We start from the raw sequence: 26,088 nt of genomic DNA, 5'->3' as shown, positions 1-26,088 counted from the left end.
AATAAATTCCAACGAGTGTACAATGAATATACACTTTTCTACAGATAAAGGAAGTATGAACAGAACCAGAGAGCAACAATGAGCATTATTGTAAATTTTGCAACTTCTTACAATAAATGAAGCTTGCAATGCAGTTTCATGAAGGATTAAGTGATAAAATCATAAATGTCCTTAAACCAGATTTATTTTAGCTGATGGTAATACATTTTAACCAATCTGAAAGGCTGGGGTGTATTTTCAAGACTGACAAAGCCCTAGTTATTAGTTCGCAGTGAATTTTGGGTGCGCTCATGAAAGCATAAAGGATTTGGAATTTGTTTTGAGTCTGAAGCGCAAAATAATTTAAGAAAACACATCTGGCAACAGAATACAACAAAAAGCATTTGCTTCTTATCTCTGAGTGCAAGTGGAAAGACAAATTCAATACTGGTTCAAATTCAGTGGTGGGTGTCATCAGATTCATGCCTTGAACAATAATTCAACAAATATTTGGCCATTTTCAATGCCTTAACACTGCAGAAACAAGTAACGACTAAAACCCTGTCAGATCTGACTCGATATTTCCCTCATGGTAGAAGAGATGTTTGTTTCTCTAGCCTATGCCTGAAAATGTACTGAGAGTATGGGGAATTTAAGATCATGTTGTCCAATTACTTTTGGCCCCCTAAAATAGAGGGACTATGTATAAAAGGGTAGTAGTTCCTTCATCACTGGATATGGGTACCCTTAAAATTTAAGGCTTAATTACAGAGCCAGTGCCCAAATATTTAGGGTTTCACAGTGTGTATGTATGTATGTATGTGTACATACAGTATATATATATATATATATATATATATATATATATATAATAGTTCAACAGTAAAAATGGTGCATTGTGACAGACTATTATGACACAGATGGCAGATTCAATTGAATTGACCTTACCATACCTTACCAAGTGAAATCTGAGAACTTCCAAGATAAAACATTAACCAGTGAGGGTGCATATACTTTACATGCATGTCAGAGTTGAAAGACCTTTGTATAAACCCTATCAACACACAGTAGAACGCTAAACCAGGACAGCGGAGTGTACCCTGCACTCTGTTTAGCAATCTCCTATCAAAAGGTTTTTTTAAATCACCCAAAGGTCTGAAATATAAAGACAAAGGAACATTTTTATGTTTTGGTACAGACTGAGTTAGAGAGGACCAAGCAAAAAGCAGTTATTGAATGTTTCCAAGACAAAAAAACTAGTTACCAATAGACCAATAATTACAATTACAAAACATGTTCTGTATTCCACGTTTATTAATAAAAACCTGTTCTATACACAAGGAACACTCAGACTGATAGAGCGCCTCGGGCCAAGGGGTCCTGTACTGTGACACTATGAGGCATAACAGATAAATTAACATTACCAACAATATACATCAATTTCAACAAAATAAATTATACTATGTACAATTGTCAGATTTCATTATTTTTTTTAAACAAAAAGTGTGGTAGTTCTGCCCGACTTCATTGTGAAATAGTAGGAGCATCACGCCCGGGGAAAATACTTGTATAAAAATACATTGGCAATTCAATTTCAAATAGTAAGACACACTGAGGTGTCAAAATGAATAAGGCCATTTAAGTGAAGGTGTTGTTTTAATGACTTTGTGTACTTCTTGTACACCATAGTGTGAAAATATCTCGATCCTGTCCATCCTTGGCCTCTTCACCCATTGCAACACATTATTTACTCTCTATGTTGGTGACGTGGCAGGGGTCCATCAAAAACTCGGCAGACGATGTGTTGCTTGGATCAGTTTAGTACACATATTCCCTTCCATTGAAAAACAGTACTTGTTTGTTCATTTAGATTGACGGGCAGCACATATATACCAGTATATAAAGCTCAGTAACGTCTTTATTGCATTGTCGGCAGATTCCCTTTAATAGCTCTGGCCCGGCTTTGATCCTTGGAGGGAACAATCAATGAAAAGCCTGATACGCAAATGACTTAGCACCAAAACAGGCAACTAGCCGCCCTTCAAAACTGGACCCCGAAAGTGGCTAGCGGAGCAGCGAGCAGGCCTCTGTGCTGAGGTGTTACCACACCGACCCCCCTGTCAGGACAGCACAGCGAGGTCCTGCCTGAGCGGACGCTAGCTGGGGGTGTGGATGTGGGGGTTGGTCAATATCTAGCAAGGGATATGGAGGTGGGGGGAATAACTTCACAGCCTGTGGCAGCAGCAACCTTTCAGGAAAAGGCCAGAAAATGTTTCAGATCAACTCATGTTCCCGGTTCTTGTTTTTTTTTCCCCCTCCTCAGTAACAGCAGCAGTTTACAGACGTACACTGTTTCGAGCGCGGCAAGGAGCTCTTGAGTGGCAATAAAGGAGATCAAGGTTAAAAAAAAACTAAACAACATAACTTAATGGAAACACCCTGTCACGTGACATTGCGTAGCCCCTCCCAGACGGGCGAGCTCTCTCTCTCTCTCTTTCTCAGGTGTATTCGCACAGGTGCCCACAGCCCGCGGGGCAGTGCGAGTTGCTCTTCAGCCAGTTCATGATGTGCTCCAGGTGCCCGCCGTGACTGCAGCCCTGGCACCACACGAACAGCCCCTTTACCACGTGGTGGCACACGGCACAGATACTGGCACACTGGTGACACCTGGGGAAACAGGGGACCCAACAGCAAAATGAAGAACGAGCCTCCTTCCTAAAATTTCCCCGGACGTCGATGCCGTTATCTGTTAAATCATTGCATTTCCTTGTCGTTACCTTCTACGATTCCATTATGTGATAAAAACATACATAACTATGCATGACTCAGAAACAAAGCCATGCCTGTTCAAAAATAACAATGGGAAAAGCACATCCAGCCAAGGACAGCACCAGGGGGAAAAAAACAGCACATGCCACGCCCGCTCTCACCTGTCACAGATCCAGCCCTTGTTGCTCATTGGCCGCTTGCAGTTGCTGCAGTTGATGTGCAGCGTGGTGGAGGCCTGGTTCAGGCAGTTAATCGCACTGCAAGTGCTCAGCTTGATGACCTCATTGGAGACATTCCAGAGCTCGAAGCGCTGCAGCAGGTCAATGTAGGACATGTACCAGTGCTCCTGGGGAGGTCATAAACACAGCTGTGACAAGCCAGCCTAGTATGGGTGAGATATGCCACCGCACGCTTCCACACCCTTTATAACAGGCCTGCTCAATGTCCCCATTTGGAAATGTCAATCACAGCCGGGTCTTTTATACCATTAAAATGGCAATGCAAATGGTACCATAACCATCTACTCATTTAGATCAATGTTCTGCACACTCCTACCAGTGAAAGCTTGCGCTACTACAAAACAAATGCTAAACAGATTGCATATGGTGCATACTTTGAAACTGCTCTATGAAGTGACTATGAATGCGGCTTTGAATCACAGAATAAAAGCCTAAGCTCACTGGAAAATCTAACATTCATAATCATGGCAGAGCATGAAATTCTAAAAATTGGGCCACATTTGAAAAGAAAATTGAATAAAGTACTTCAAACTTGAATAAAGCAAGGCAACAGGATCTGCTATTTATGCCCACAAGTACCCACGAAGTACACCTGACATGCCCAACACCACAATGCTAGAACCCTGGTATGAGGCCCAGTGGACTGGAGGACCCAGTGGGAGGCTGACAGAAACTGCAGAGCAAGACTTCCCGCGGACCCGCCCGCACGGGGAGCGTCCGGCGAGCGCACGCTCGCTCACCTGCGTGAGCTCGTCGATCTCCTTGCGTATGCGGTCGCCCAGGACGATGAGCACGGACACGGCCATCTGCACGTCGCCCTGCTCGGCGTAGTAGCGCAGCATCTCCTGCAGCACGGGCCCGAAGAAGCGCGGCGGCAGGTGCGAGCCGAACAGCGGCTGCGAGATGGAGATGAGCGAGAAGGACTCGATGGGCGTCAGGCACACGCTCTCCGCCTCGTTCCCGCTCACGTGCGGCGAGTCGGCCTTGTCCTGCAGGTGCTCTGGCGCCGACGGGTTGTCCACGATCTCGTGGCGGAGCGGGAAGGCCTCCTGGGGCAGGGTGTACTCCGGCTCCTCCGCTGGGGCACAGGAAGTTAGAGATGCTCTTACGGACACGCGTTACTGCATCGCAGCTACACGCCGCATCACACACACATTTAATCTGAGCCTGCACTCAGAACAGCCACGGATCTGCATGTACCTTAGGCACAGGCACAGACCACATATTGAGTCTTTACATTCGTTGTAAAGAAACTGAAAGATTTTCCAGGTCCTTTGTATTTCAAAACAGGACAGTGGCCAAGCAGAATGCTACACAGGCTGATACACTAAACAAATTAGGATTAGCCCACTGACAGACGGGATCCGTTCAGACTTCAAAACAAAGTCACAGTTGGATGGCAAGTGCCGTGTCTTGAAAAATAGGGCAACTGATCAAAATGAAGGATAGTGTTTTACAGAAAAAAAGAGAACAGGTGAAATTTAACAGATAAGCCACAGGCAACCGACAACTGAATAGCTTTCACAGTGGCAGACATTTTGCAGTTTTAAGAGAGCACATTGTCAAGTTGATGTCTTTTGTAGGTGCAGTGTTAGTATATTGGGAGCCCAGGTGCGATGCACTCTTGCGTTCATGAACGGTCGAAGCAGAGGTGCACGTCTGTCGCTCACCAGCCTGGTTGTCATGCTCCATGGAGTACAGGTCATCGTCGTCCAGCTCGGCATCGCCAAACATGTATTCAGCCTGCCCCTCACTGCCTTCCGTCTCTTCGTTTTCTGGAAAGAAAATGGTTGCCGTCAGGTACCGGAGTAATGCTTACATACAGGGCATACGTACAAATACACATCACAAGTCTTGTGGATTGTCAGGACACATGAAATACAACACAACTATAGTTATTACACCATCTACACCAAGAGGCTTTACTTCTCTGGAAACACAATTAAAATCATGTTATGTCCAATAACAAACGGGCTGCTTAATGATTGGAAGACTGCACTCGTAGGGCTAAGAGCTAACCGTCGTTATTGTTGATGAGGGAGTTTCCAGGGTCCATGTGGATGTTGTCCTGTCTGATCTCTCCCTTGCTGCGGTCCAGGCGGCTCTCGTTGCCCAGACCTGCAGACATCTCCTTCATGTTGAAGCTGAGGAGAAAGAACAAGAGTCTGGCTAGAGTCCAGTGCGATGGGGAGGAATCTCAGACACAGAGAGGTACTTAATTACTAATAGCTGCAGTATGTAATCATACAACAGTTTCAGTAATCGTTTCAAATTAAACACAATAGAGATTTGTATTGTAGATGGAATAATTAAACCCAGTCCTACCTGTTCATAAGAGGCAAGGTTCCCATTTTACTAATATTAAGGTTTGGAGTCACTGTGCTGAGGCTTCCTGGGTCAGAAAACATTATCCTTAACATTGTCCATGTAGTTGAAACCTTTAAATATAAAGAAAAATGGAAACAACTGTGATTTGATTGGTTTAAATAATTTTTGACTGGTTTAAATCATTTTTTATAAAATCATTTTAAAAATTTTTATTATTGGGATGCCCAGCTCTAATTTTAGGCCTGTCCTCCCAGCCATATCCATTGGAAGAGCACAGATAAGCAGTGCGCAGCCTCCACTGCTTTCCTCTACACAGTCCACCAGGTGAGCTGTGCAGTCATTGTGTCAGGCACATAAACTGCATTTACAGCCGATGCAGTCAAATTGCAGGTACCCACCCAACCAGGGGAGCTTCCCCTGCACAGGGAATGTTCTAGCACAGTCTGGCACTATACTAATTTATTTCGAGAGACACTTATATGGCCTCACTTTATAAATCACTCTGGATGAGAGCACCTGCTAAATGAATGTAATGCTTGAATGCAACATGAAGGAGACCCACAAAACTAAATCCCTCCCTCCCGACGACACCACAACCAGCCGTCCAGTGGGTTTTCCAGTCACCTCACAGTCATGCCCAAAACGTACCCTACGTAAATACGGGAAGGCGAATGACAGCGTTGGCCTGACGTGCTGCAAACGCACGGCCCAGGTGTACGTACTCAACGTGAGTTCTTACGTCCCTGCGGAGGGAAAACCGTGTCCTGAAGGGGGCGATCCAGGACAGTTGTGAAAAGACAGAGCGGAAGAAAGCGCAGATCGAAGCCAGCTTCGTCTTGCTGTTGACTGCTATAGCGCCCCTCGCTGAAACGCTTGACACTGCAGCCCATGCTTGCGTTGCGTTAAGAATTTCAGGTGACAAGTTTTACAATGCATGAAATCGAGTTTGCGTAGCTCTAAACGTCTGGGTTTACGTACATACGTAGGGTACATTACATTACAGGCATTTAGCAGATGCTCTTATCCAGAGCAACGCAGGTTTTTTTACATAGCGTTTACATTGCATCCATTCATACAGCTGGGTATATACCGAAGCAATGCAGGTTAAGTACCTTGCTCAAGGGTACAACGGGTATGTTTCGGACTTTAGGATTTAATCCCAGACATTCCCAGGGTGTTACGAGCAGTGTTCTAGAAGGACAAGCCACTTGTCAGCAACCCAATTCCCGAAATTCAAGAAAATTGAAAAATGAACTGCATTCAGTTAATCCATAACTAACCATATAGTATAGCTTGATTTATGCTCTATTTATAAAATTATATTCTTCTCTGTAAAAATCTTATCAGTGTAATACAATTCCCATTAAATGTTTCACCATCTCACAGGCATCAAAGGTCCATGGGTGCTTCAGGCAAGAGAAACGGTCTCTTTCATGATAAAGTTTAAGAGATAAAAACATATTAACAAGCTAAATTGCTCAACTGACAGAGGACCAGTATCTACACACACATTAATGGCTGAGTTCTTCAAATTTATATCTCGCCTGGAGTAATCTGTCTACATCATCTAGTCCAGCAGGGCATTGTGCTGCTGTCTGCAGGTAGTGAAAGGCGAGCTGTTGGGGGGGATCAGGCCTGAAACTCTAAAGGTAAAGCTGCTTTGTGACAATGGCCTTTGTACAAAGCGCTATAGAAATAAAATTGAACTGAATTGTAAAACACATATTTTACATTTGAATCTTTCCTGTACAACGGATGCACAAAAAAGGCACAGTGAGTATGCTAAAGAAGGTCACCTGAGGTCGTTTGAGCTCCTTGGCCACCTTGGCGTTGTGGTCGCAGAGCTCGGCGAAGGGCTTCCCGCTGAGCAGGTAGAGCCTGGCCGTCTTCACGAACCAGTCCATGCGGCTGCTCTCCAGGTCGGTCTCGAAGACGCTGAGCGCGCTGGACACGTGGGCGAACTGCTCGGTCAGGTCGGGCTTCTTGAAGAAGAAGATGGGGTATCGGCGGTCCCCCCCGGCATAGGGCTTCCTGTTGGAGTCGCCGCTGATCAGGCTCTCCTTTGCGGCGAAGGCCAGGTCGCCGAACAGGCCGAAGCAGAGGCCTTCCGGGTTGGCCTTGTCCACGGGCCTGCTGGCGTCCTGGAACATGTGCTGGTACAGGGTGCTGTCCTTGGAGCCCGAGAGCAGGAAGTAGGGGTCGTGCAGATGGCGCCACACGATGCCCGTGGTGACGTCCTTGTGCTCCTCAAAGGTGGCGAAGGGGATGAAGGGCCGGCGCACGTCCCACACGTAGATGTTGTGGTCCACCATCATGGAGCACGTGGCCAGGTGCCACTTCCGCTCGGGCCGCCACTTCACCCGCGCCACCGAGGCGATGGTCTGCACGCAGTGGATCTCCTTGGCCCGGTTGGTGGTCATGTCCCACACCTTCACCATCTTGTCTCGGCCGCCCGTTGCCAGCCACCCTCTGCACCGGGAGATGCAAAGCCGACATCACCCACATACAAGAGTGACAGCTCCAACAGAGGCAAAGCTTTCTCGAAGAACAGCAAATAGTGGCAGGCAGCCTCAGTATGGCATCAGCCAGTGTACCTGCTTGTTGTTTTCAACAGGAGCTTAAAATTTATTTAAAGGTACAGGGTTGCATGAACAGAACATTACACCACTGGACAGACAGTACTTTCAATTTTTCACAAACCTGTCCTCGGGGTGCCAATCACAGCAGAAGACGGGTCCAGTGTGCGCAGTGAACATCCTCTCGTACCGGTCTGGCCGCCTGATGTCCCACAGCTGCACGTTGCCATTCTCAAAAGAAGCAGCAAACGTGAAGTAGTCCCTCATGCTGAACTGCACGTCTCTCACACTTTCCGATTGCCCTGGAGGAAACCAGCAAAACAACACAATGGTTGCGTCACCATCAATCACGTCTTTCACCGAGCAGGCCTAACAGCACAGGGTTGAGGTCATACCTGAGAAGGTGCTGACAGACTCTTTCTTGCGCAGGTCAAAGCACTTCATGTAGCCATCCTGAGACCCGCTGAGCAGCATGTAAACCTCCGTGGGGTGGAAGCAGACCTTGTTGACTGTGCGCTTGTGCTCAGTGAAGAGCTGGTCCTGCTTGTTCCGAGACGGTTTGCCCAGGTTCCAGGTGACCACAGCCCCGTTCGTGGCGGCAGTGGCCAGCAGGTTCTCGTCCATCTGGTGCCACATGACGTCGGCGCAGCTGAAATTGAGGGAGGGCTTGCGCCCGACGCGCAGGTTCAGCTTCTCCACGAACTGCTCCTCCTCCAGCGCGTATATTTTGAAGATGTTGCGCCCAGCCACCACCACCTGCGCCGCATCTCGGCATACGCTAATGGCATTGGCCGGCGCATCCAGATGGCAGAACATGGTGCAACCACTGATAGCGCTGTTGCCTAAGGCGGTGGTCACACGCGCCATCTTCTCCATGATCTGGGAAGAGAGACGTTATGAGTGGCACGACAGTCAGACACAGAAAACCACACTTAAGCAGGGAGATCAAATCGCAAGACATCATCAAGAAGCTCGACTTGTAAACAATTTCTTCTGGTGGATATTTACCAGAAGATGAAACTGCAGTAGTATGAAGCAGGTTTCGGTGCTTGAAATGGGTGCTCATTTTTATTTGCATAGTTGGTAATATCAGTTATTTATCAATGCAGTTGGAATTCACTTGGGCACTTACTGAATACTACAGAAGCTGCTGTATCCTCTCTAAATGAGATGAGTTGGTTCTAGTTGGACTCCAGTCAGAGCACACCTGCACAGAAGTATTTCCAGAAACAGTAAATTTGTTTCAATCACACATAATGCTACATTTTGATTAGCCTGCACGTCTAAAAAGCTTAAAGTGACCAATAAATGAGGAGAATAAAACACATCTGAGCCTTACCTTCCATCCAGCGCTTCAACAGAAAAATAAGCACTTGAGTCTCCACTCTGTGTTTGTGAAGATGCATAGCGAGTGGCCCAGACCACCAACTACACCGCCTGGAGGGACTCTAAGAAGAGGCCCATGATAGGGTTTCGCAGGACAGCAAAAAATGACACACCAGCCTGTTGAGAGCAGGGGAGAAGAGGCACATGTTGAAAAGCAAATGAAGCACTGTGCATCTACTCTGCTGCCCCATTAGCACGACAGCTCTCAAATTATTATCTAAATAAAGGGAAATCTAATAGCTGAATGGCAGCATTTGGACAGCTCTGCCAAGGTTCTTCCTTTCGTCAATTAAATGCTATGAGAAATGCCACGTTCATCTTCATAAATTACAGTACATTATTTTTGAGAAAAAAGTATAAACGCATTCAGCCTGAAGTACACACAACCCCTATGCTTTTGTAACTGCAGGAACATTAAAGTTTTAATAAGTCGTGCAATGAAAAGAACAGGAAAGCCCTGCTGTACAGCTCTACAGAAAGTATGCAACCAACTTGCCATATTTTTGGTGTAGTAGCTAACACTATTCATGTCGATAGGGCTTGTTTTTTGGTCTGTGCGGCGGGCTCACTGACCTGTCCTTAGTACGTGGATATTTTAATGGGCAGTGGGTAGTATGCGTCATCCAGATCAGTTGAAAATCAGCAAATCTATATAGCTAGCGCTTAGGATAAATATAGCTGCCTGGTGATGTTGCATTGCATTGTAACGCGTGTACACTGTGTACACAAACGGTATAGCTGATTACTAGCTACTAGGCATTCACAACTAAACACTGTTTTCGAAGATCCTCACATCAAACCAGTTGAATCAACTGGCTGTTTTATTACGCTCTGGTAGCAAATGTTAGCTAGCTAACGTTAGCCATCCAGTTTGTTTACATCTGTTCCGGCAGCGCAAATCAAACATGTAATTTCAGGCCGCATACTGTATGTCTTTGGCTTGTTATAAAAACTGTATTCATTTTATTTACTAAAGGACATCATTTAGAATAGGTAGTTAGCTAGTTAAGAATCCGCAAAACTCCAAAGACTAACCTTCTGAAACTAAAACGTTCTTCACAGCAAAAGGGAACCGGAAATACAAGCATTTTGCAGCACATAGTTCATAAGAGGAGGCGGCCGCTATAGGCACGTGGTATTATAGCGATGGACACAGAAAATGTGGCGGTGAAAGAGAAGGGTTTTTCAAGAAATGCAATTTGAACCTGAACTTTTGTTGCAGCAGATGACCCAGATTGTAGTATAAATATATTACTATTCAATCACCTGACTAACAAGTGAGATAGTCGCTAATTAACCTTTTGGGTAGCCTTTTTATGGAATTCCGATCGGCGGGTTGTTGCCTAGTCCCAAGTACAAGCGTTACTAGAGTTATAGTGGTTTATAGTCTTTGAAGGAAGAATATAGTGGGTGCCTGTTGTTTTGAACTTATTTGTTACTACGGGTAGTTTAACTAACTAAATGGATTTAGATCCTGTTTCCACGCTGCGCATAGAAAGGACGGGATGCAAGAAGAACGTGAGAGTGATGACAAATGTTTCTGGTTATTCCTTGTCAACCATAAAGAACTCAGACTTAAGTACCTTTTCGATTCAGACCTTCAGCATAGGAGACGAAGGGACAAATATTCAGAATTCCGTATTTGACTGTAATGGGGAAGTATTCAGGATAAATACTTGTGTTCGTTGATATATAAATGTAAATAATATCGATAATTAAAAAACGATAGACATTTTTGTACTAAATATATTGTTGCTACGTTTGACGAGCTTGCTGGCTCAGTTCTAAAATCTACTCATAAAATTCGAACTAATTTAAGTAGATGGCCAATTTGTATAGGTGACTTCTGTAGACTGTGGCTAGGTGGGTAATTAAAAAAATATATAGACCTTAGGCTACTATGACGGTAGTTTACTTATATTCAAATACGCCTGTTTCCTTCCAAAAATACAGGCCTACACAAATTTTAATGGACTGCATCCTGTTAATAAGTTCACCCCCCCCCCCCCCCCCCAGAAAAAATAAATAAAAACGGTCACAATATACCTTCTTGTATAGCATCTGACATAACTGAATGCCACCAATGAAAAATTAAATCTGTTTTTCCTCCTTAACGTGAACGTGCATTCTATTACAAAATGAGATGATACTGTCAGGTCACTTAGCAGTTGGTATAGCTCCTTTGCTAGATAAAGTGAGAGACAATGTGCAAACAGTGAGAAATAGGATGCTGTGTACTACTACTGTTGTGCTTTGGGAAATGGCAGTTCCATGTGTAATCTCTCTCCTTGCATTGCAGCAAGGTAGAAACTTCTCAGCATGTCTCTGAACAAGCACCTATTTGCCTGTGAGGACCCCAGTGTGTGGAGAGGCATATATAAGAAATATTGGCAAGTGGTGGAGCTCAAGTCAGATGGCAAGGGAAAGAAACGTGGCAAGCTGCTTCCCCTGGATAAATGGTGAGTTTCACTCACATTAGCCTCATGTTACAATCACCGTTGAGCCTACATGCCTGAATATTACAGTGAATAAGGACCATGTCAGCTTTGCTTTTGCTCTTACATGGTACAAAAGGTGCATTAAAATACACCCAGGTGTTTTTAAGTGTAGTTGATTTGCGTGTTCAGTTGGTCTATTGTTGAGGTTGAAGAATAATGTGTATTGTGTCCATGTCAAGGTATCAGGAAGAGCTGCCTGCAGCCATAGCTGGTAGATCTGAGCGCTTTCTTACTCATACGGAGCTAGTCAAGCTGATGGAGTGGAAGCTTACGGTGAGTATCCGGAAAGAGACGTGGAAGTTGCAGGCACGAGTCACTCTTTTGACAGCACTGTCCCGTGAAGGGCTCGGTGTGGTCCAAAACGAGCATGGTGATCTGGCAGAGCTTCTATTATTTAATGTGACTTTAGTTTTTCAGTTTGTAATTCTGAAATTCATAACTTTATCAAATGTACAGTAATCTGTGAACATGTGGAGTGTGGTCTGTGTATCCTCATCTCTGCGTTGTTTTTGAGGGCAGAGAGGGAAGTTTCGCCCCAGGTTGCAGGAGTTAGTGGCTACTAATTCCAGTGAGACAGTGGAAAGGTGCACTAAGAAGGCCTTCGGTCTCCTCCCTGACATCACTGCTGCCGTCACTGAGCTCAGCTCTTTGAAAGCTTTGGGCCCGGCCACTGCCTCAGGTAATCATCCCAGTCCTTGAGTCTCTACCCATCAAACTCAACAGCTCCTTCAGTTTCGATGTGACAATGAACAAGACAATCGATACAGCGGGTACATTGACATGAAGTGGCACTGGAAAGAAATGATATTATGCGGTTATCTTATGTTTTTTGTACATCTGTATTTCCCCCCTCTGTCGGCCGTCCTCTTTAGCGGTGCTGGCCGCCGGGGCTCCGGAGCTGGCTGCCTTCATGGCTGATGAGGCAGTGGAGAGTATTCCTGGCCTGAAGCCCATCCAGTACACTGTTAAGCACTATTCTCTGTACCTGCAGCGAGTGAAGGAACGCACACAGGCTCTCAACAAAGGTTAAACAAAATGGCCTACTAACCTGTGGGGGGAGGGGGGGCTATTCAGTGTGCTATTGGCTGGGCATACTACAGTAGCTGCTTTGTGGTGAAATCAGTGGCCTTGACCGTTGCCCCTGCCTTCCTCCCTCTCACTTTCTCAGTGGACACTGACCAGGACTGGACACCTCACAAGGTGGAGTTATGTTTGTGGGCCTGGGCTGTGGCCAGTAAGCTGCAGCCCTCCCTGCTTCAGGACGGCTGTGATGAGGAGGCTGGAACCACCGAGCCACATGCCAAGAGGCAGAAAATCAAGTAGACTCATTTCCCTCAGGACCAGGTAGAGAGGATCACAGCTTGCCCTGGATTTTGACCAGTTCACTTCTCTGATTTACATAGATACTTGTGTGCATTTGTCTCACACTTATTTACATTTGGGATTTAATATACAAACACACGTTTGTCACATATTCAGTTGCGATCTCTTGGTAAATCTGTATCCCAATAAAAAGCAATCACTTCCTACTTCTCATACTCTGTAAAAAGTTAGCCCTTTGCTGTACATCTGGAACCAGTGGCACCAGAAATACTAGAGTGTTTTTATCGACATTCTCTGAATGCGATTGGTCTGTGGGTTTGGAAGATAAAGCGCTCATTCTTCAGATTCAGTAGGGGAGCCAGAGCTATTCCTGGCTCTGGATCCAGCGTAGACTGCAGTAGGGCCTTCATAATAACCTCAGGCCGTTGAGTTGTTTGGGGAATAAAATGCTTCTGCACCAGCTGGAGTGAGAAGCTCCACTGCTTCTAATAGCAGCCTCAAGGAGGGCACTGTATTGAAAATGTGGTCACATAAAGAAGAACATACAGTGTCTCCACCACTGATGTCAGGCAACACACTAAGAACCTCAAATTCAGAGTTAATCTTGGAGCATTAATTCAGCCACATAAAACACAGGCCATGTCATGTTTGCGTTATTTATTTGCATTGTTTCTAAATTAAAGCAAGTACAACCAACAGTACAAAATAAAACAGAATTATATACAATATAAAATGGTTCAGTTCGTAACATTTAAAAAGTACAATACATCATGAAATAATACATGTAGAATTTAATATAAACTATTTATATTTACATATCTTTTTCTGTTTTACTGAATTGTTTTTGACCCAGATAAAAAAAATATGTGTTTTTCTTTCTCCCAAGCGCAAGATTGTAAACGATATGTAGATACAACCGCTGGTCTGGGTCTGGACGTTTTCTTGGCACCACGTTAATCACAGCAACAAGAGCTCCTTTGAAAACTGCTGACTTTTATTTGTTTAGCCATCTCGTTTCGAACACCTTCCCCTCAGAACAAGCCAAGGTGACAATTTGAGCGAAGGCAATGTGTGCACATATCACAATCGTCCATAACAAATCAGTATATCACAGGTACATGGCTCAGATTTGTTGAAATGGGTTGTATGTCACGGGTGTCTTTTTAAATTAACAGTGGTGCTACATCTGTGATTATCTCTAGGAAATCATCACCCTAGGAGAGATCCATAAATTAAATAAAGTTATCAAGTTGGTTGTTATTGTGATTAATAACAACAGTGTTTTTTCTGTCAAACGGTTACAGTAGACTGCATCATTGTAAAATATTTAGCACATTAATGCTATTATATAGTCATCAAACAGTGGAAAAATGAAGTAAGGAGTCGATTTAAAATGTCCCCAATGCAGACAGATTTTTGCGTAAAGTAGATGTATCTAATATTATATTTTCATTAAGAGCACAAGGGTTTAAGATCAGGAGGTAATACTTTTTAGAATGCGTGACGAAGTGACGAGAAAGTCATAAATTATCACACCCAACTAGCTAACTACATCCAATGAATTTTTTCAACACAAGATGATGCACCTAGAATTTGTAAAATACCAGTAATGGTAAATTAAAATGGAATAGCATCAAAGCAAAGTATTTTCTGTATTTGATATGGGTAAGAAGACTAAAGAGAGCACACTGAAAGGCCTACAAAAATGTCACTAGTTTGAAGGCTTGATTTATCCCAAGGAAACAGAAGGTTATAAAGACCAGTAAATCTCATATCCCTGGCGTGCAATATAGCTAAGCCTTTTGTGTTGTAATTTGGTCTGTCAAAAATGACGTGACACAAGATGTGTTTTGGAGCAGAGTGTGGGGTGCTGGGTGAGTGTGCTGGTTTCTGCTTCGAACAGCTTCTCAAGAGTATGTTTGAGCTTAGAGAGTGAGCCAATGAAGCAAAAACCATTGTGTGTTTACTGATGCACTCTAGGTCACAGTGTATGACCTCACAAGCTGTTCCAGTACACTGTCCATGCGGCTGTTTACCTAACTAGCCATATGTGTACAAATATTGGCATTTCAGCAAGACAGTAATTAGGTCAACAGAAACTTATTTGATTCACTCCCACAACAAAGCAGTTGTGTAACAGTGCAGACACAGGTCTTACTAACGCATAGCCCTCAGTAATATTAATAGGTATTGTGATACAACACTTTTCACGACAGATATGAAGGCATGTCAGCCTTTCAGCTGTATTTTTTAAGGTACCTTTCCTACACGATTTATATGCTCCAGTGCCCTATGAAGTTTTCCACATGCTTCAAGCGAACGGGTTCATAGAATGCTTTGTCCGACCATGTCAGACCGGGTTGCTGTTTGTACACTAAACTCTATCCTATGATATCTGACTTAATGACCGGTGGCTTAATAAACTATACCATTAAAATAATAAAATAAAGACTATAGACAATAAACTGCATTGATGTGTTATATGTTGTCTTCTCATCTGCCAACTGTATCTATGTAAAAAGAATGTCCTAACTGGTCAATTAATCAGTCAATCACTGTGCAGTGTTGTGCTGAAAGAGAGATGGGTGACGTGCTCAACAAGTAAAGTTTTTTAACTGAGCACCAACAGTCCTCATTTGATAGCCTATTACCATATGTCATTCTAATTAAATCACAATAGATTTATCTATATGACATTGTGGAAATATTTAATAGCCATATTATTTACAAGCTCCATCTGTGAGCAAAAGAGAATCCACACTAAGTCAACAATTATGCATATAGATAAATAGGCCAAAAAGAAATAAAACCACTATCAGGAAATATTGTAGTAGGAATAATAATTGAAGAAGAAAGAAAAGTGTCCAGTTTAGTTCTGAGTTGAATGCAGCAGTTTTGCACATTGTAATTGCAGGACCTATATTGGTGCTCTTATTGTTGAGCTGAGCCAAACGATCTGACTCTCTGGAAGAAGCCAGCATGCCCATCCCTACAAATTACATTTGAGAATTTGCAGATCACCTGAAACCCTGCCCATTACACACCTGTCAAATCACTGTGGAAAGTGGGCGTGGACTTTGGAAGGTCGGTTTCGGAAAGTTACAAAAAATTTCTGACAGACTCCTCCAATCCGAACGTCCGAAAGGACCTTTCCGACACCCTCCAACGTTCCGAACAGTGGTTTGTTTGAAGCATGTGGAAGCTTAAGTATCAACTGCTGCCAAATCACCTGAAACTGTAGGGTTTAGTTAAGGAGAAGTTGCCCCTTTCACATTTCTCCCTGGCCTGATCAGAGCCTGTTTTCCTTTGTCTGTGTGAGGCACAAATTCACCAGCCCTTTCCTTATGTCATTTAACTTAGGGTAAATACCCATTCATAGCAGATGTGTTTGGACCCCAGCCCAGTGCTAGGCAATTAGGCATTCTGTTTAGTTGTGGAGAAATGCAGAAAATCAGCATCTCTCTCCGGTTTTATTCCGCTCTGGCACCACAGAGTTATGAGGACATGTTCATTTTCCCCTCGGCTGCTTCACACACTGTAATTGATGCTCTGAAAACCTAAAAGTGTGTGTTTCCTTGTAATTACTAAACATAAAGAAGTAATACACATTAAATTGGAGCAAGACAACGGAAGCCATTCTGACTTATTTATCCATTTGCCTGGCTCTGAATGGCCATAAATGTCAGCAATGTGTTCTACGGCACCATATACGCAAGAAAGGAATAGTGTTTGTGTTCCTGTGTTTTTTTTTTTCTCTGTTTCCTCAAGTTTCCATCAACACATACTCTTTTTTTCCCTTCCTCTATACCACCCTCCCCACTGCCCCCACCACACACACATATTCACACAAACACACTAATATTCAAACACAAATGCCAACAGTTTTCCCCTAAAATTTTAACAGTCATTCCTGTTATCTGTCACTATGGTACTCTTTGAAACTCTACCACTGTAAAGTTTACGAAGGACCGAAAGATCATTTATTGATATTTACACTTATTAAGCAGTACTATGTGCTGATCAGTCAACCCTATTGGACTCACTGCAGTGCTCTCCACCAAGAACCCTACTCGCTTACCTGCAATTTATTATCAAACCTTACACTCCTGCCAGAGCACTCTACTCCACATCTGCCGGTTGTCTTACTGTCTGTTCCGTTAAAGGTCTCTCGTGCCATTCATACATTTCTGTTCTCTGGCCCCCCAGTGTGGAATGAGCTCCCCACTACAGTCAGGATAACAGAGTCACTGTCCACCTTCTGCCGCAGACTGAAAACGCACATTGCATCTCTGCTCACCTAAAGCAGAATTCTGAACATTTATTAAGATTTCAAACCCATTTCCTACTTGAGCCACTACCTTCTCCCTCTCCTCATTACACCTACTGTGGCACTTAACTTTATGTTGTGAGTTTATATGTTTACTACTACGAGATAAGTTACTGTATGTATTAATGGCTACTGTCGCTTGTGACCCTAATGACTTGGCATCTGCACTTTGTTGGCTGAACCTTTTTATATGCACCTCTGCAAGTTCCTCTGAATAAACGCGTCTGCTGAATATAAATGTGATATAAGAAGCACAGTCATAGATCAGAGTAATAAATCAGTCATTCTAACCCAGTGTGAAGAACCACCAAAGGCATGGCGACTGTCCTAGTGACTTTATCACCACAGCAAGTCCATTATTACAACCAGCCGTGTTTACCTGCCAGTGGTGAGATGGCTAGCAAACACACAAGGTGTAGTTAGATTGTGACTTGCATTTCTACAGCCCTGTATTTCTACAGACAAAACTAAAGCAGCAAATATTTCACAGCACGGGGAAGTTGTCAATAACACACAGCTCCAGAGGCACATTTCCCTTATCTAAGAAAATTCTCCACAGTTCTCTGCATTTTCTCTCAGTTGACTTTAAGGTTGTGTGAAATGGTAGTTCTAACTGGGCCATTAGCCCATTTTTGACCCAAGTTATGCAGGATGGCCTTTATGTACTAAAAATTCTACTGTAGGACTTGAGCATGCATTTTCTTTATGCATCCAATATTCTAATTATTCTAAAATAAATTAGGAAATAAATGGGGGAGGCCTGCATGCAATACTTCATCATTAATAATGTCACCTGACCAAGGCCATCTTGCTGAGAACTCCCTGTTGCCTCTTATTTGCATGTTTAATCTGTTGAGTTTTCAGTTGGTGTAATCATTTTTCTATATCTTCTCCATTATGCTATTCTGCCTGACACATTTCCACCCCAAGAGATGAACACAAGCTGTGGTTCGGACTCTCAAACCAAATATGCCATCTCAGTCCATCTCCTAATCAGACTATATCACCGTCTATCACAGCACATTGGGAGATGTAGCTGCACGTTCAGTTCTATTTGGCGCCTTTGTCAGTGCCGACGGATGTGCTTTCAGCCAGTGTGGGTGGAGGGCTGTGCTTTCGTACACGCAAAGTCAAGGGGCAGCTCCTGCTAGAGGGTCTAGGGTCCTCTCATCCTCAGAGTATCTCTCTTTCTGGTAGTGCACAGGCAGCTGCCAAGGTACAATGTGGCTTGTGTTCCAATGAGCATCTGTGGTTAACAGCCACGGTTACCTCCCTGGGAAAACACAGATGTTACCTAAACCTGTTCCAGCACACTAAAGGAGCCCTTTTCCAGTTTACACAGAAACGTGTACTATATGTACACATTTCTATTAAATGCAGGGATTACACTATTCAGAACAAACTGGCAACATTGGCAAATAATGCAACAAACATATCAGAGCTTATCAGGAAATTATATATCCATGTTCCATTATATTACAACTATTACAGACCAGCCAATCTAAATGCTTTATTATGAATTTACTATGAATAGCTAGTTGGCCTTGGCATGAGCAACTAAGATTTAGTCTACAATCTTGTTAAAGATGCAAGAAAAATAGGAACAGCGTTTTTTAAAGTATGTAGCTCATAAATGCGTTCTTGGCTCAAGCTGGGCATTGGCACTGCATCAATTTAACATCCAGTCGTGAAAAACTCACAGCTCTCAGAGTCCTAATAAGGGCCAGGAGGGACCAGAGGCCTAAGCCCTGGCAGCCGAATGCCTCCTGCAGCATCATTAGCTGTGCCTGCTCGCAGACATCAGTATTCAGCAGCATCTTGTCCTACTAGACACAGCAGAAAAGTCAGGCCTAATGAAAGGACTAAAACAATACAAGTATGTTTTCAACAAGAAGGACAGCATGGATTTCAAGGTAAGCAGCATATACATAGCTTTGCATCTTCTTGCCTCAAAATTGTTGTCGTTTCTTCTGCATATCGGCTTTTACCCAACAGAACGTCCGCAAAAGGACAAGCCCATTTTGGGATCTGCTCAATTTATTGTACCGGTGTACTTTCCAGGATCCCCTCCTTTCCTTTTTAAAAATAATGCTGTTTTGACTTAATTTATTTGGATATGTCCTGTATTGATTTGGTTCTTCTATGGCTTATTTTGAAAAAGAAACAGAAGGGTTAACTGGCCACACAGGCATTTTCCATTTGAACACGGGACTCTTTCTAGAGTTTCTTTTTAAGCAGATCAGTCATAATAGAGATAATAATAGTAATACGCATGTCTAGCAATAATAATTATGCACCATTTAAATCATATTCTTTTTTTCCCCAACTAAGAAAAAATAAGATTTAATTAACACTGGAAATTATTAACACGTCGTTTGTACGCACATCTACTAACAAAGAACAGAAAGATGATTTTAAATTACATACATTCCTTTACAAAAGTAGACAGTTCCTAAGAATCAGACACTGAGGTATAAGACAGGGCACTGACTGCTCCCATTGCCCAAGAGGGCAGTGGGGACAAGGGGCTGGAGGTGGTGTGTCCACACGCCCCAGTGTGTCTGTCTGGTCGAACAGGCAAAGGCAAATGTCTCCTGGGTTTCGCCCCCTGATTTAAGTGATCAGGCAGTGGGGGGACTTTTTCATGAAGAGCAGTACGGAAACCCTTGTGTAGGTGTCCAGTATGTGTGACTCCTGCGGCATGGAGTGAGGCAGGCGTGATCTTCCCCCCTTTAGCAGGGTGGGGAGCGGACGTGGTGCGGCGCCAGTTTTAGGTCTGCTAAAACCTGCCGGAATGGCGACCTTATGCTGAAAGTGAGTCAGGGAGCAGGTAACCAAGCAGGGGCTTCACCAGCAGTGGCAGGGCACCATCTGGTTGGTCTCAGGGCGGTCTGCTAGCTTTTACCTCCCTCCTCCATCGCCATGCTCTCTTCATACCCACTCAAATTCTAATCTACTCCTCTGAGTTTTGATTTGCACAGTGCGGATAGTTTTGACGGCAATTTACACTCAAAATGTATGCTACTTTTGGGAACCAATGGGTGGTATGTTTGGATACAGAATAATTCAAATGAAAAGCACCTTAAGGGCCAGCCCCCATTTTGTATGATTGTGAGGAGGTTCAGTAGTGGGTCCTCCTGGTTGATAATAGAGGTGCAGCTTTATGGAGAGCCGCTCTTTGACTGGTTTGGGCTTGGTGTGAGTATCAGCTGAAGAGGCATGTTGCTGCTGCAGTGAGAATGTTCTGTAGAGGTGACTTCAGAGCTATAAGCTACATTTGGTCCTGTGTGAAGTGAATGTGTCCTGCAAAGCCACGGCAAGTCAAACACGATAGTTTGACGTGACAGGAAGTGTAGCACTACTGTTCTGTTTGGTTTCCCAACAAGATATCAGTGCTGTGGGTGTATGCCTGAATTTACCTAACCGATGTGTGGGCAGGGATGGAGTAGGCTGTATGGGAGGGGGACAGATTGGGAGGGAGTGGGGGCGGGATCCTGCCTCAGGGAGGGGGTGGGATCTGTACGCCCAGCAGCTCGTAGGCAAAGATGTTCCAGAAGATGGCGAAGAGGAGGAAGGTGATGAAGGAGAAGACGATGACCCACCAGGAGCACTGGCGCTGCAGGCTCTCCTCGTAGCTGCGCAGGATGAGCAGGCCCATGCTGATGCCCACCACTGCCCCCGACAGGTGGGCCATGAAGCTGGGCTGAGGGCCCGAGGAGGGCAGGGGCGGGGAGAAGCGCAGCCACACGGCACGCCCCACCTCCGAGCTCACTGCAGGGAGGGAGAGAGCCACGGCACAGGCAGTGAGGAACTCAACATTCTTCACACAATCAGAGGTCTTCAGCTCTCACTCAACACCATTTATCATGTAATGTACCCTGTCATTGACCTGTGACCCTCCTATAAATGAAAGATTAAAGCTGTAAGCTTATGCACTGGCGAGCAATGGCCACCCTGTCAAAATCGTTCACTTGCACATTGTCACCAATTACTGTGGTCTCTACTCCATTAGAATGAACAAATGAATGGGGACTTACTACACACGAGAGCCAGGATCATCCTGAGCAGCTTGTACGGGCAGCGCATCCCGGCCCAGTTCTGAAAACACAGCAGGACGCTCCTGATTAGGGCAAACGGTCCAGTCGGAGCACCTCGCCTTGGCAGAGTTCATGGAGATCTGATTGACTCGGCTGGCAGACCAGCCTGTTTGTTACCACATCTCACTGAGTCTTCAGAGGCACAGAGAGGAATGACAGAAGCACACGGGCATCGGGGCTGCCTTCTCCCGCCGACAGCGTACCCCCGTTCCATTAATCAGGGATGTGATGGCTTAACAGCGCGTGAAAGCGCTCTAATAAAACCACCGTGGTTCTCTTAAAAACAAAGGGTAATTTCAGACCCAGAGAAACACTTGATCTGGGAGCAACACTTTCACTCTCTATTATGACGGATCACAGCAATCTCCAGCCCATTCAGGCATAGGAGGTGGTGCCAACCGCAGACATTTGTCCCGCAGAAAAAAGTGAAGTAAGCACCATGCAAGATTAAAGATCCCAGGGAAAACCAATAAAGAAGCCACCTATTAAATTTCTTTCCCCAAATGTGTAATCGGCCTGAGGAATGGCAGCAATCATAAATTCATAATAATGGGCGCAAATAAATGATGAGCTTGTCAGGAGTGCAGGGCAGTCAACAAAACTGTGAGAGGGGAGGAGATGAAGTGTGTGATCTGGCTGCTCCTTTTATCAAAATTAAAGTAGCTACTCCCAGAGCTCTGCGTTCCCATTGCAGCTAGCGCTGAGGACAGTGTTAACATCACTGTGTGTGTGTATATGTATGTATACATTGTGCTATAGTAGGGCTGCACTGCTAAGAGGCATAAATGGTTAAATGCTAATAAAAGTGTGATTGTGCAAAAGAAGTTTGCATAATTCTTTTGTTTTATCGACTCTTTGTACGTGTCATATTTTGCACTTCATCTTCAGGACACATTCTGTTCCATTATTTCTGACTGCGTTCAATGACAAAACTTCACACTCCCCGTCCCAATTACATTCAGGACAGATACCTGCAAAATTTCATACTGCCAATGGAAACAAGCCAGTGTCTGATTTTTCACATCTTTCACACTCACAGACTTACACCGGTTAGTCTGCGCAAGGCAGGTGTGCTATACTGAGCCAGTGTGGGACAATGGTAAAAACTGTATGTGAGCGTCAGAACACAGGGAGTGAGGTGGATGGATCCAGTTAGGTTATTGGATGGCCTTTCTTACACATTGCATCATGTTTTTTTAAGACTAAATACGTGGGTGAGTAAATACAACTGAAAGCCTTTCAATAAACACAGAAATGTTTTCATTAAATGGACTGGCAGTTTGCCTCCTTGAAGGCACTGACAGGAAAGGAAATGTTTTCGCCCTGAGTTGTTTGGGTGATATCTGCTGTGTGAGCTTGTCACTATGGAAATAGCAAATTCACAGTCGTGTTTATTCTATTTGTTAAAATGACACACGAATAAAGCTCTTAAATGACCACAGTACATGTCTGAATGTAGGAATGATGGAACCACATACAGGGTAATGACAGTAATAACAGTAAATAAGCAATGCTACTGGCATAAATGATCTCCTGGAATGTAGTGGCAACAAAATAAGGAATCTTGCTTGTATGTGACATAAGACATAATTCAGACCATCAGCCTCTGCTGCGTATGCCATATTCATCAGTGTCTCATTGCCTATAATGCCAGCCTGAGCCAACTGCAAATGACGCCATTACACCCGCGATGAGAATGATCAATCTGGGGATCATGCACAGGCATAAACACGATGGTGACGTTCACCATAATGGCACGCTGTGATATTTCACATCTGTGCCTGATGAAGTGATCCACGAGTGACTCGATGGTGCTTGTGTGGGCTAGACAGGACGTTTCATCAACCAATCTGGCCTGACAGCACTGCCTGACAGAAGGTAGGCTGACAGTGAATCACACGTGCGTCCCAAAGAACATTTCTCTGGGGCATGCGTGTGTTTACGTGTCTTTAATCTCATCCTTATTATTATTCTAAATGGAAAAATAGCATATTAATATTCCAGTGAGCACATGCATGTTTAATATAGCCATGAAGCTACATACAAGCCCAGTTCCGGCACACACAAAATGGATGAGCACTTGAGCAAGAAGGACATGAAAGGCCTATTGAAAGAACAGAGCTCTCCTCGGTAATGCTAAATGTTTTATCCCTGTTAAGACTGATAAAGACGATAACAGCGGCAGCAGTAATAACAGTTACCATGACAACGTTGGCCAGATGCGCAGAGCACAGAGCGTAGACCCCCCCAGATCCCCCCACTACTGGAGCTCTCATGTCCGTGATGGACACAGTCAGGGAGCCTAGAGACAGAAAAAGAGAGAGAAGGAGAGAGAAGAATCAGTTTCCACACCACACTTTTAAAGGTCACTTTCCCTCTGCCTCTCATGAAGGTGTAAAGAGAAAAAAGGTCATCCAGTCCAGACTGTGTCACTACACGCTGACCTTTGCTTGCCCTCTGTACACATGCATATAACAGACACAAAGGCAAGCTGTCCCAAACAAGCAGGAAATCAGTTTAAAAACAGGTAGCAACGCTTCCACATTATGGGTGTACTATACTAATATACTATTTAAAGATGGTACAGCATTTTCTTCCCAGTAAGGAGATTTAAACACATTGATTCAAGCGGTGACCCAAGGTAGTGAAATTTAGTCAAAGGGCGAGTGGTGAGTGGGCTGCACTTTGGTGAGCTGTTTTTCAAGCCTATTTAAATAAAATCCAGGTGTGAACAGAAAGATGGAGGAAAGGCAATGGGCCATATTGCCACAAATGGCACGGACAAAACAAAAAAGCTGTCTACACATTGAATCACATTTCTTAAATTACATGCAACATCATTTGTCTTCTGGCTCAGAGGTATTTTTAGCCTGTACAATGTGACCCAGCAATCATGCTTTGTCATTATTCAAAAAAAGAGCGTCATAGGTGCCATTAATAAGACCAATTAGATACAAGAGAGGTCAGATTATGTAAGTGCAAAAATAACTAAAGCGACATTGGAACACTAAATTGATAGTCTGTATGTACATCACAATGGTGGGGCAGCCAGAGGGTAATGTGCAATATGGTGGTGTTCAGTAGAAAACAATGTAAATGTGAAAAATGATGCATATTCAGGTGCGTCATTATGTGCCTATAATTGCAGAACAATAAGTGCACATTTAGCAGCTCTAGATAGCCCAGGGGTGAGGGTGGGGAGCATTCTAGAATTGCTGAATGTATGTCATCCATCAGTCATACAGTCATGACCACAGAATGATCATGTAACAGATGGGAACGCCTCAACACACTTTATTCATGGTCATTTTCCCCTCCATTTCTTTTGATGCTGGTTTTTGCTTTTTGCATGGATTTCTGACAGGCCCAGAAATAGGTTTGTGATATTTACTTTTACAACAGCCTGAGTGACAGCAGATTAACACACATTTACAGTGCTGTGCAAAAATTATTTGCCCCCATCCTGATTTCTTCTATTGCATATTTGTCACTCATTCATTTAATGAAATAAGTTATCAACCCCATATCAAGTAATTGCCCCCTTAGTCACTCAATAAACCAATTAACCAAATTTAATAGATTATTAGATTAAGCTGATTGAACACAGCCAGGCTTGATTGCAGCCAGCCATCTTGAATCTAAACCGTACTCATATTCAACCTTACCATCAGAGTGAGGTCGTCACCACAAAGTTTCTCCAAAGCACGCTATGCCACGAACAAAGGAAATTGCAGAAGAGATCAGAAAAAAGTTGTTGAAATATATCAGTCTGGAAAGAATTACAAAGCCAGTTCTAAGGCTCTGGGGCTCCACCAAACCTCAGTAAGAACCATTATCTCCAAATGGAGAACCCTTGCAACCGTGGAGTATCTTCCCAATCTGTCTATTTATTATTATTATTATTATTATTATTATTGAAACTGCTCAGTGTAATTCCAGAAGATACTAAGAGATCTCCACACTTAGAGGCAGCATACTGTGATATATCCATCATTTAGTAATTACTAAAATGAAATTAAATGTATTGACTCAACAAATGCAGTCATGACATTCTCTATAGTCCGGTGCTTCCGCTACATTTTCTCCCAAAAAAAGATTGAAAGTTAGAATGTGGAGACACAGATACAATAGCGAGACAAGAGGTATGCATCTTGAGGACATAGCGCTTCCTCATTAGGAGGTTGGTGGAAATAAATGGCAGAATGGGAGCACATCTCTGAGAAACCAGGTGTTCGGTTGCCGTTTTGAAGTTAGCAAGGGCCCTGGGCACTTCCACTGTGCTGACAAACTTTTCTGACGGGAAGCTCTGTGCTGTGCAGTGGAGAGAGCACAAAGGCTCTGGGCCTCCTGAACAGGGTCACCAGTGGGAGTACAGATGCCCTTAGTCTTCCTGCTTCCTGCTGGCACAACTTCGGTGCTCAGGAGCTGGGACATGAATACTAAGTGTGCACTTCAATGTACTCCACCTCCCTTTTTGGCAACAGTGAGGGTTCATATCACACACCAGGATCTAACATGCCATAACTTAATGTGAGGTTTATTAATATCATTATAGGTTATAGTTTA

At 43.9% G+C, this 26,088-nt stretch overlaps 3 protein-coding genes across 5 annotated transcripts in view; 1 reads left to right on the top strand and 2 right to left on the bottom strand.

Moving 5' to 3' along the window:
* Positions 1 to 1,275: 1,275 nt before the first annotated feature.
* Positions 1,276 to 10,395, bottom strand: wdr24 (WD repeat domain 24). Of its 2 annotated transcripts, none has more exons than XM_035407352.1 (12): positions 9,851 to 10,361; positions 9,231 to 9,394; positions 9,024 to 9,098; positions 8,287 to 8,770; positions 8,016 to 8,193; positions 7,112 to 7,784; positions 5,313 to 5,425; positions 5,007 to 5,131; positions 4,658 to 4,762; positions 3,728 to 4,065; positions 2,910 to 3,094; positions 1,276 to 2,646 (listed from the first exon to the last, which is right to left on the bottom strand). In XM_035407352.1, the coding sequence occupies exons 4-12, from the start codon at positions 8,765 to 8,767 to the stop codon at positions 2,478 to 2,480; spliced, it is 2,367 nt and encodes a 788-aa protein (XP_035263243.1). In that variant the 5' UTR covers positions 8,768 to 8,770; positions 9,024 to 9,098; positions 9,231 to 9,394; positions 9,851 to 10,361; the 3' UTR covers positions 1,276 to 2,477. The 2 variants fall into 2 exon arrangements, with proteins under 2 accessions (XP_035263243.1, XP_035263242.1); XM_035407351.1 differs by having other exon boundaries at positions 2,478 to 2,646; positions 10,313 to 10,395.
* A 1-nt stretch (position 10,396) lies between these two features.
* On the top strand, positions 10,397 to 13,311 carry zgc:112496 (uncharacterized protein LOC541336 homolog). Of its 2 annotated transcripts, none has more exons than XM_035407362.1 (6): positions 10,397 to 10,554; positions 11,577 to 11,736; positions 11,955 to 12,048; positions 12,295 to 12,454; positions 12,648 to 12,800; positions 12,944 to 13,311. In XM_035407362.1, exons 2-6 carry the CDS (start codon positions 11,597 to 11,599, stop codon positions 13,096 to 13,098), a joined length of 702 nt encoding a protein of 233 aa, XP_035263253.1. In that variant the 5' UTR covers positions 10,397 to 10,554; positions 11,577 to 11,596; the 3' UTR covers positions 13,099 to 13,311. The 2 variants fall into 2 exon arrangements, with proteins under 2 accessions (XP_035263253.1, XP_035263254.1); XM_035407363.1 differs by lacking the exon at positions 10,397 to 10,554 and adding an exon at positions 10,582 to 10,795.
* Positions 13,312 to 14,194: 883 nt separating this feature from the next.
* Positions 14,195 to 26,088, bottom strand: part of rhbdl1 (rhomboid, veinlet-like 1 (Drosophila)) — a 56,416-nt gene continuing 44,522 nt past the window's right edge. Inside the window, exons 6-8 of the mRNA XM_035407360.1 lie at positions 23,724 to 23,824; positions 21,463 to 21,523; positions 14,195 to 21,196 (exon numbers count right to left, since the gene is read on the bottom strand). Coding sequence (XP_035263251.1) covers positions 20,925 to 21,196; positions 21,463 to 21,523; positions 23,724 to 23,824 — 434 coding nt within the window. The 3' untranslated portion in view covers positions 14,195 to 20,924. The remainder of the gene's footprint in view (positions 21,197 to 21,462; positions 21,524 to 23,723; positions 23,825 to 26,088) is intronic.

Source organism: Anguilla anguilla, chromosome 2, assembly GCF_013347855.1.
Source record: "Anguilla anguilla isolate fAngAng1 chromosome 2, fAngAng1.pri, whole genome shotgun sequence".
NCBI classification, from domain to species: domain Eukaryota; kingdom Metazoa; phylum Chordata; class Actinopteri; order Anguilliformes; family Anguillidae; genus Anguilla; species Anguilla anguilla.
The sequence above is the reverse complement of the archived record's forward strand: the minus strand, read 5'-3'. Positions and strand labels throughout refer to the sequence as shown.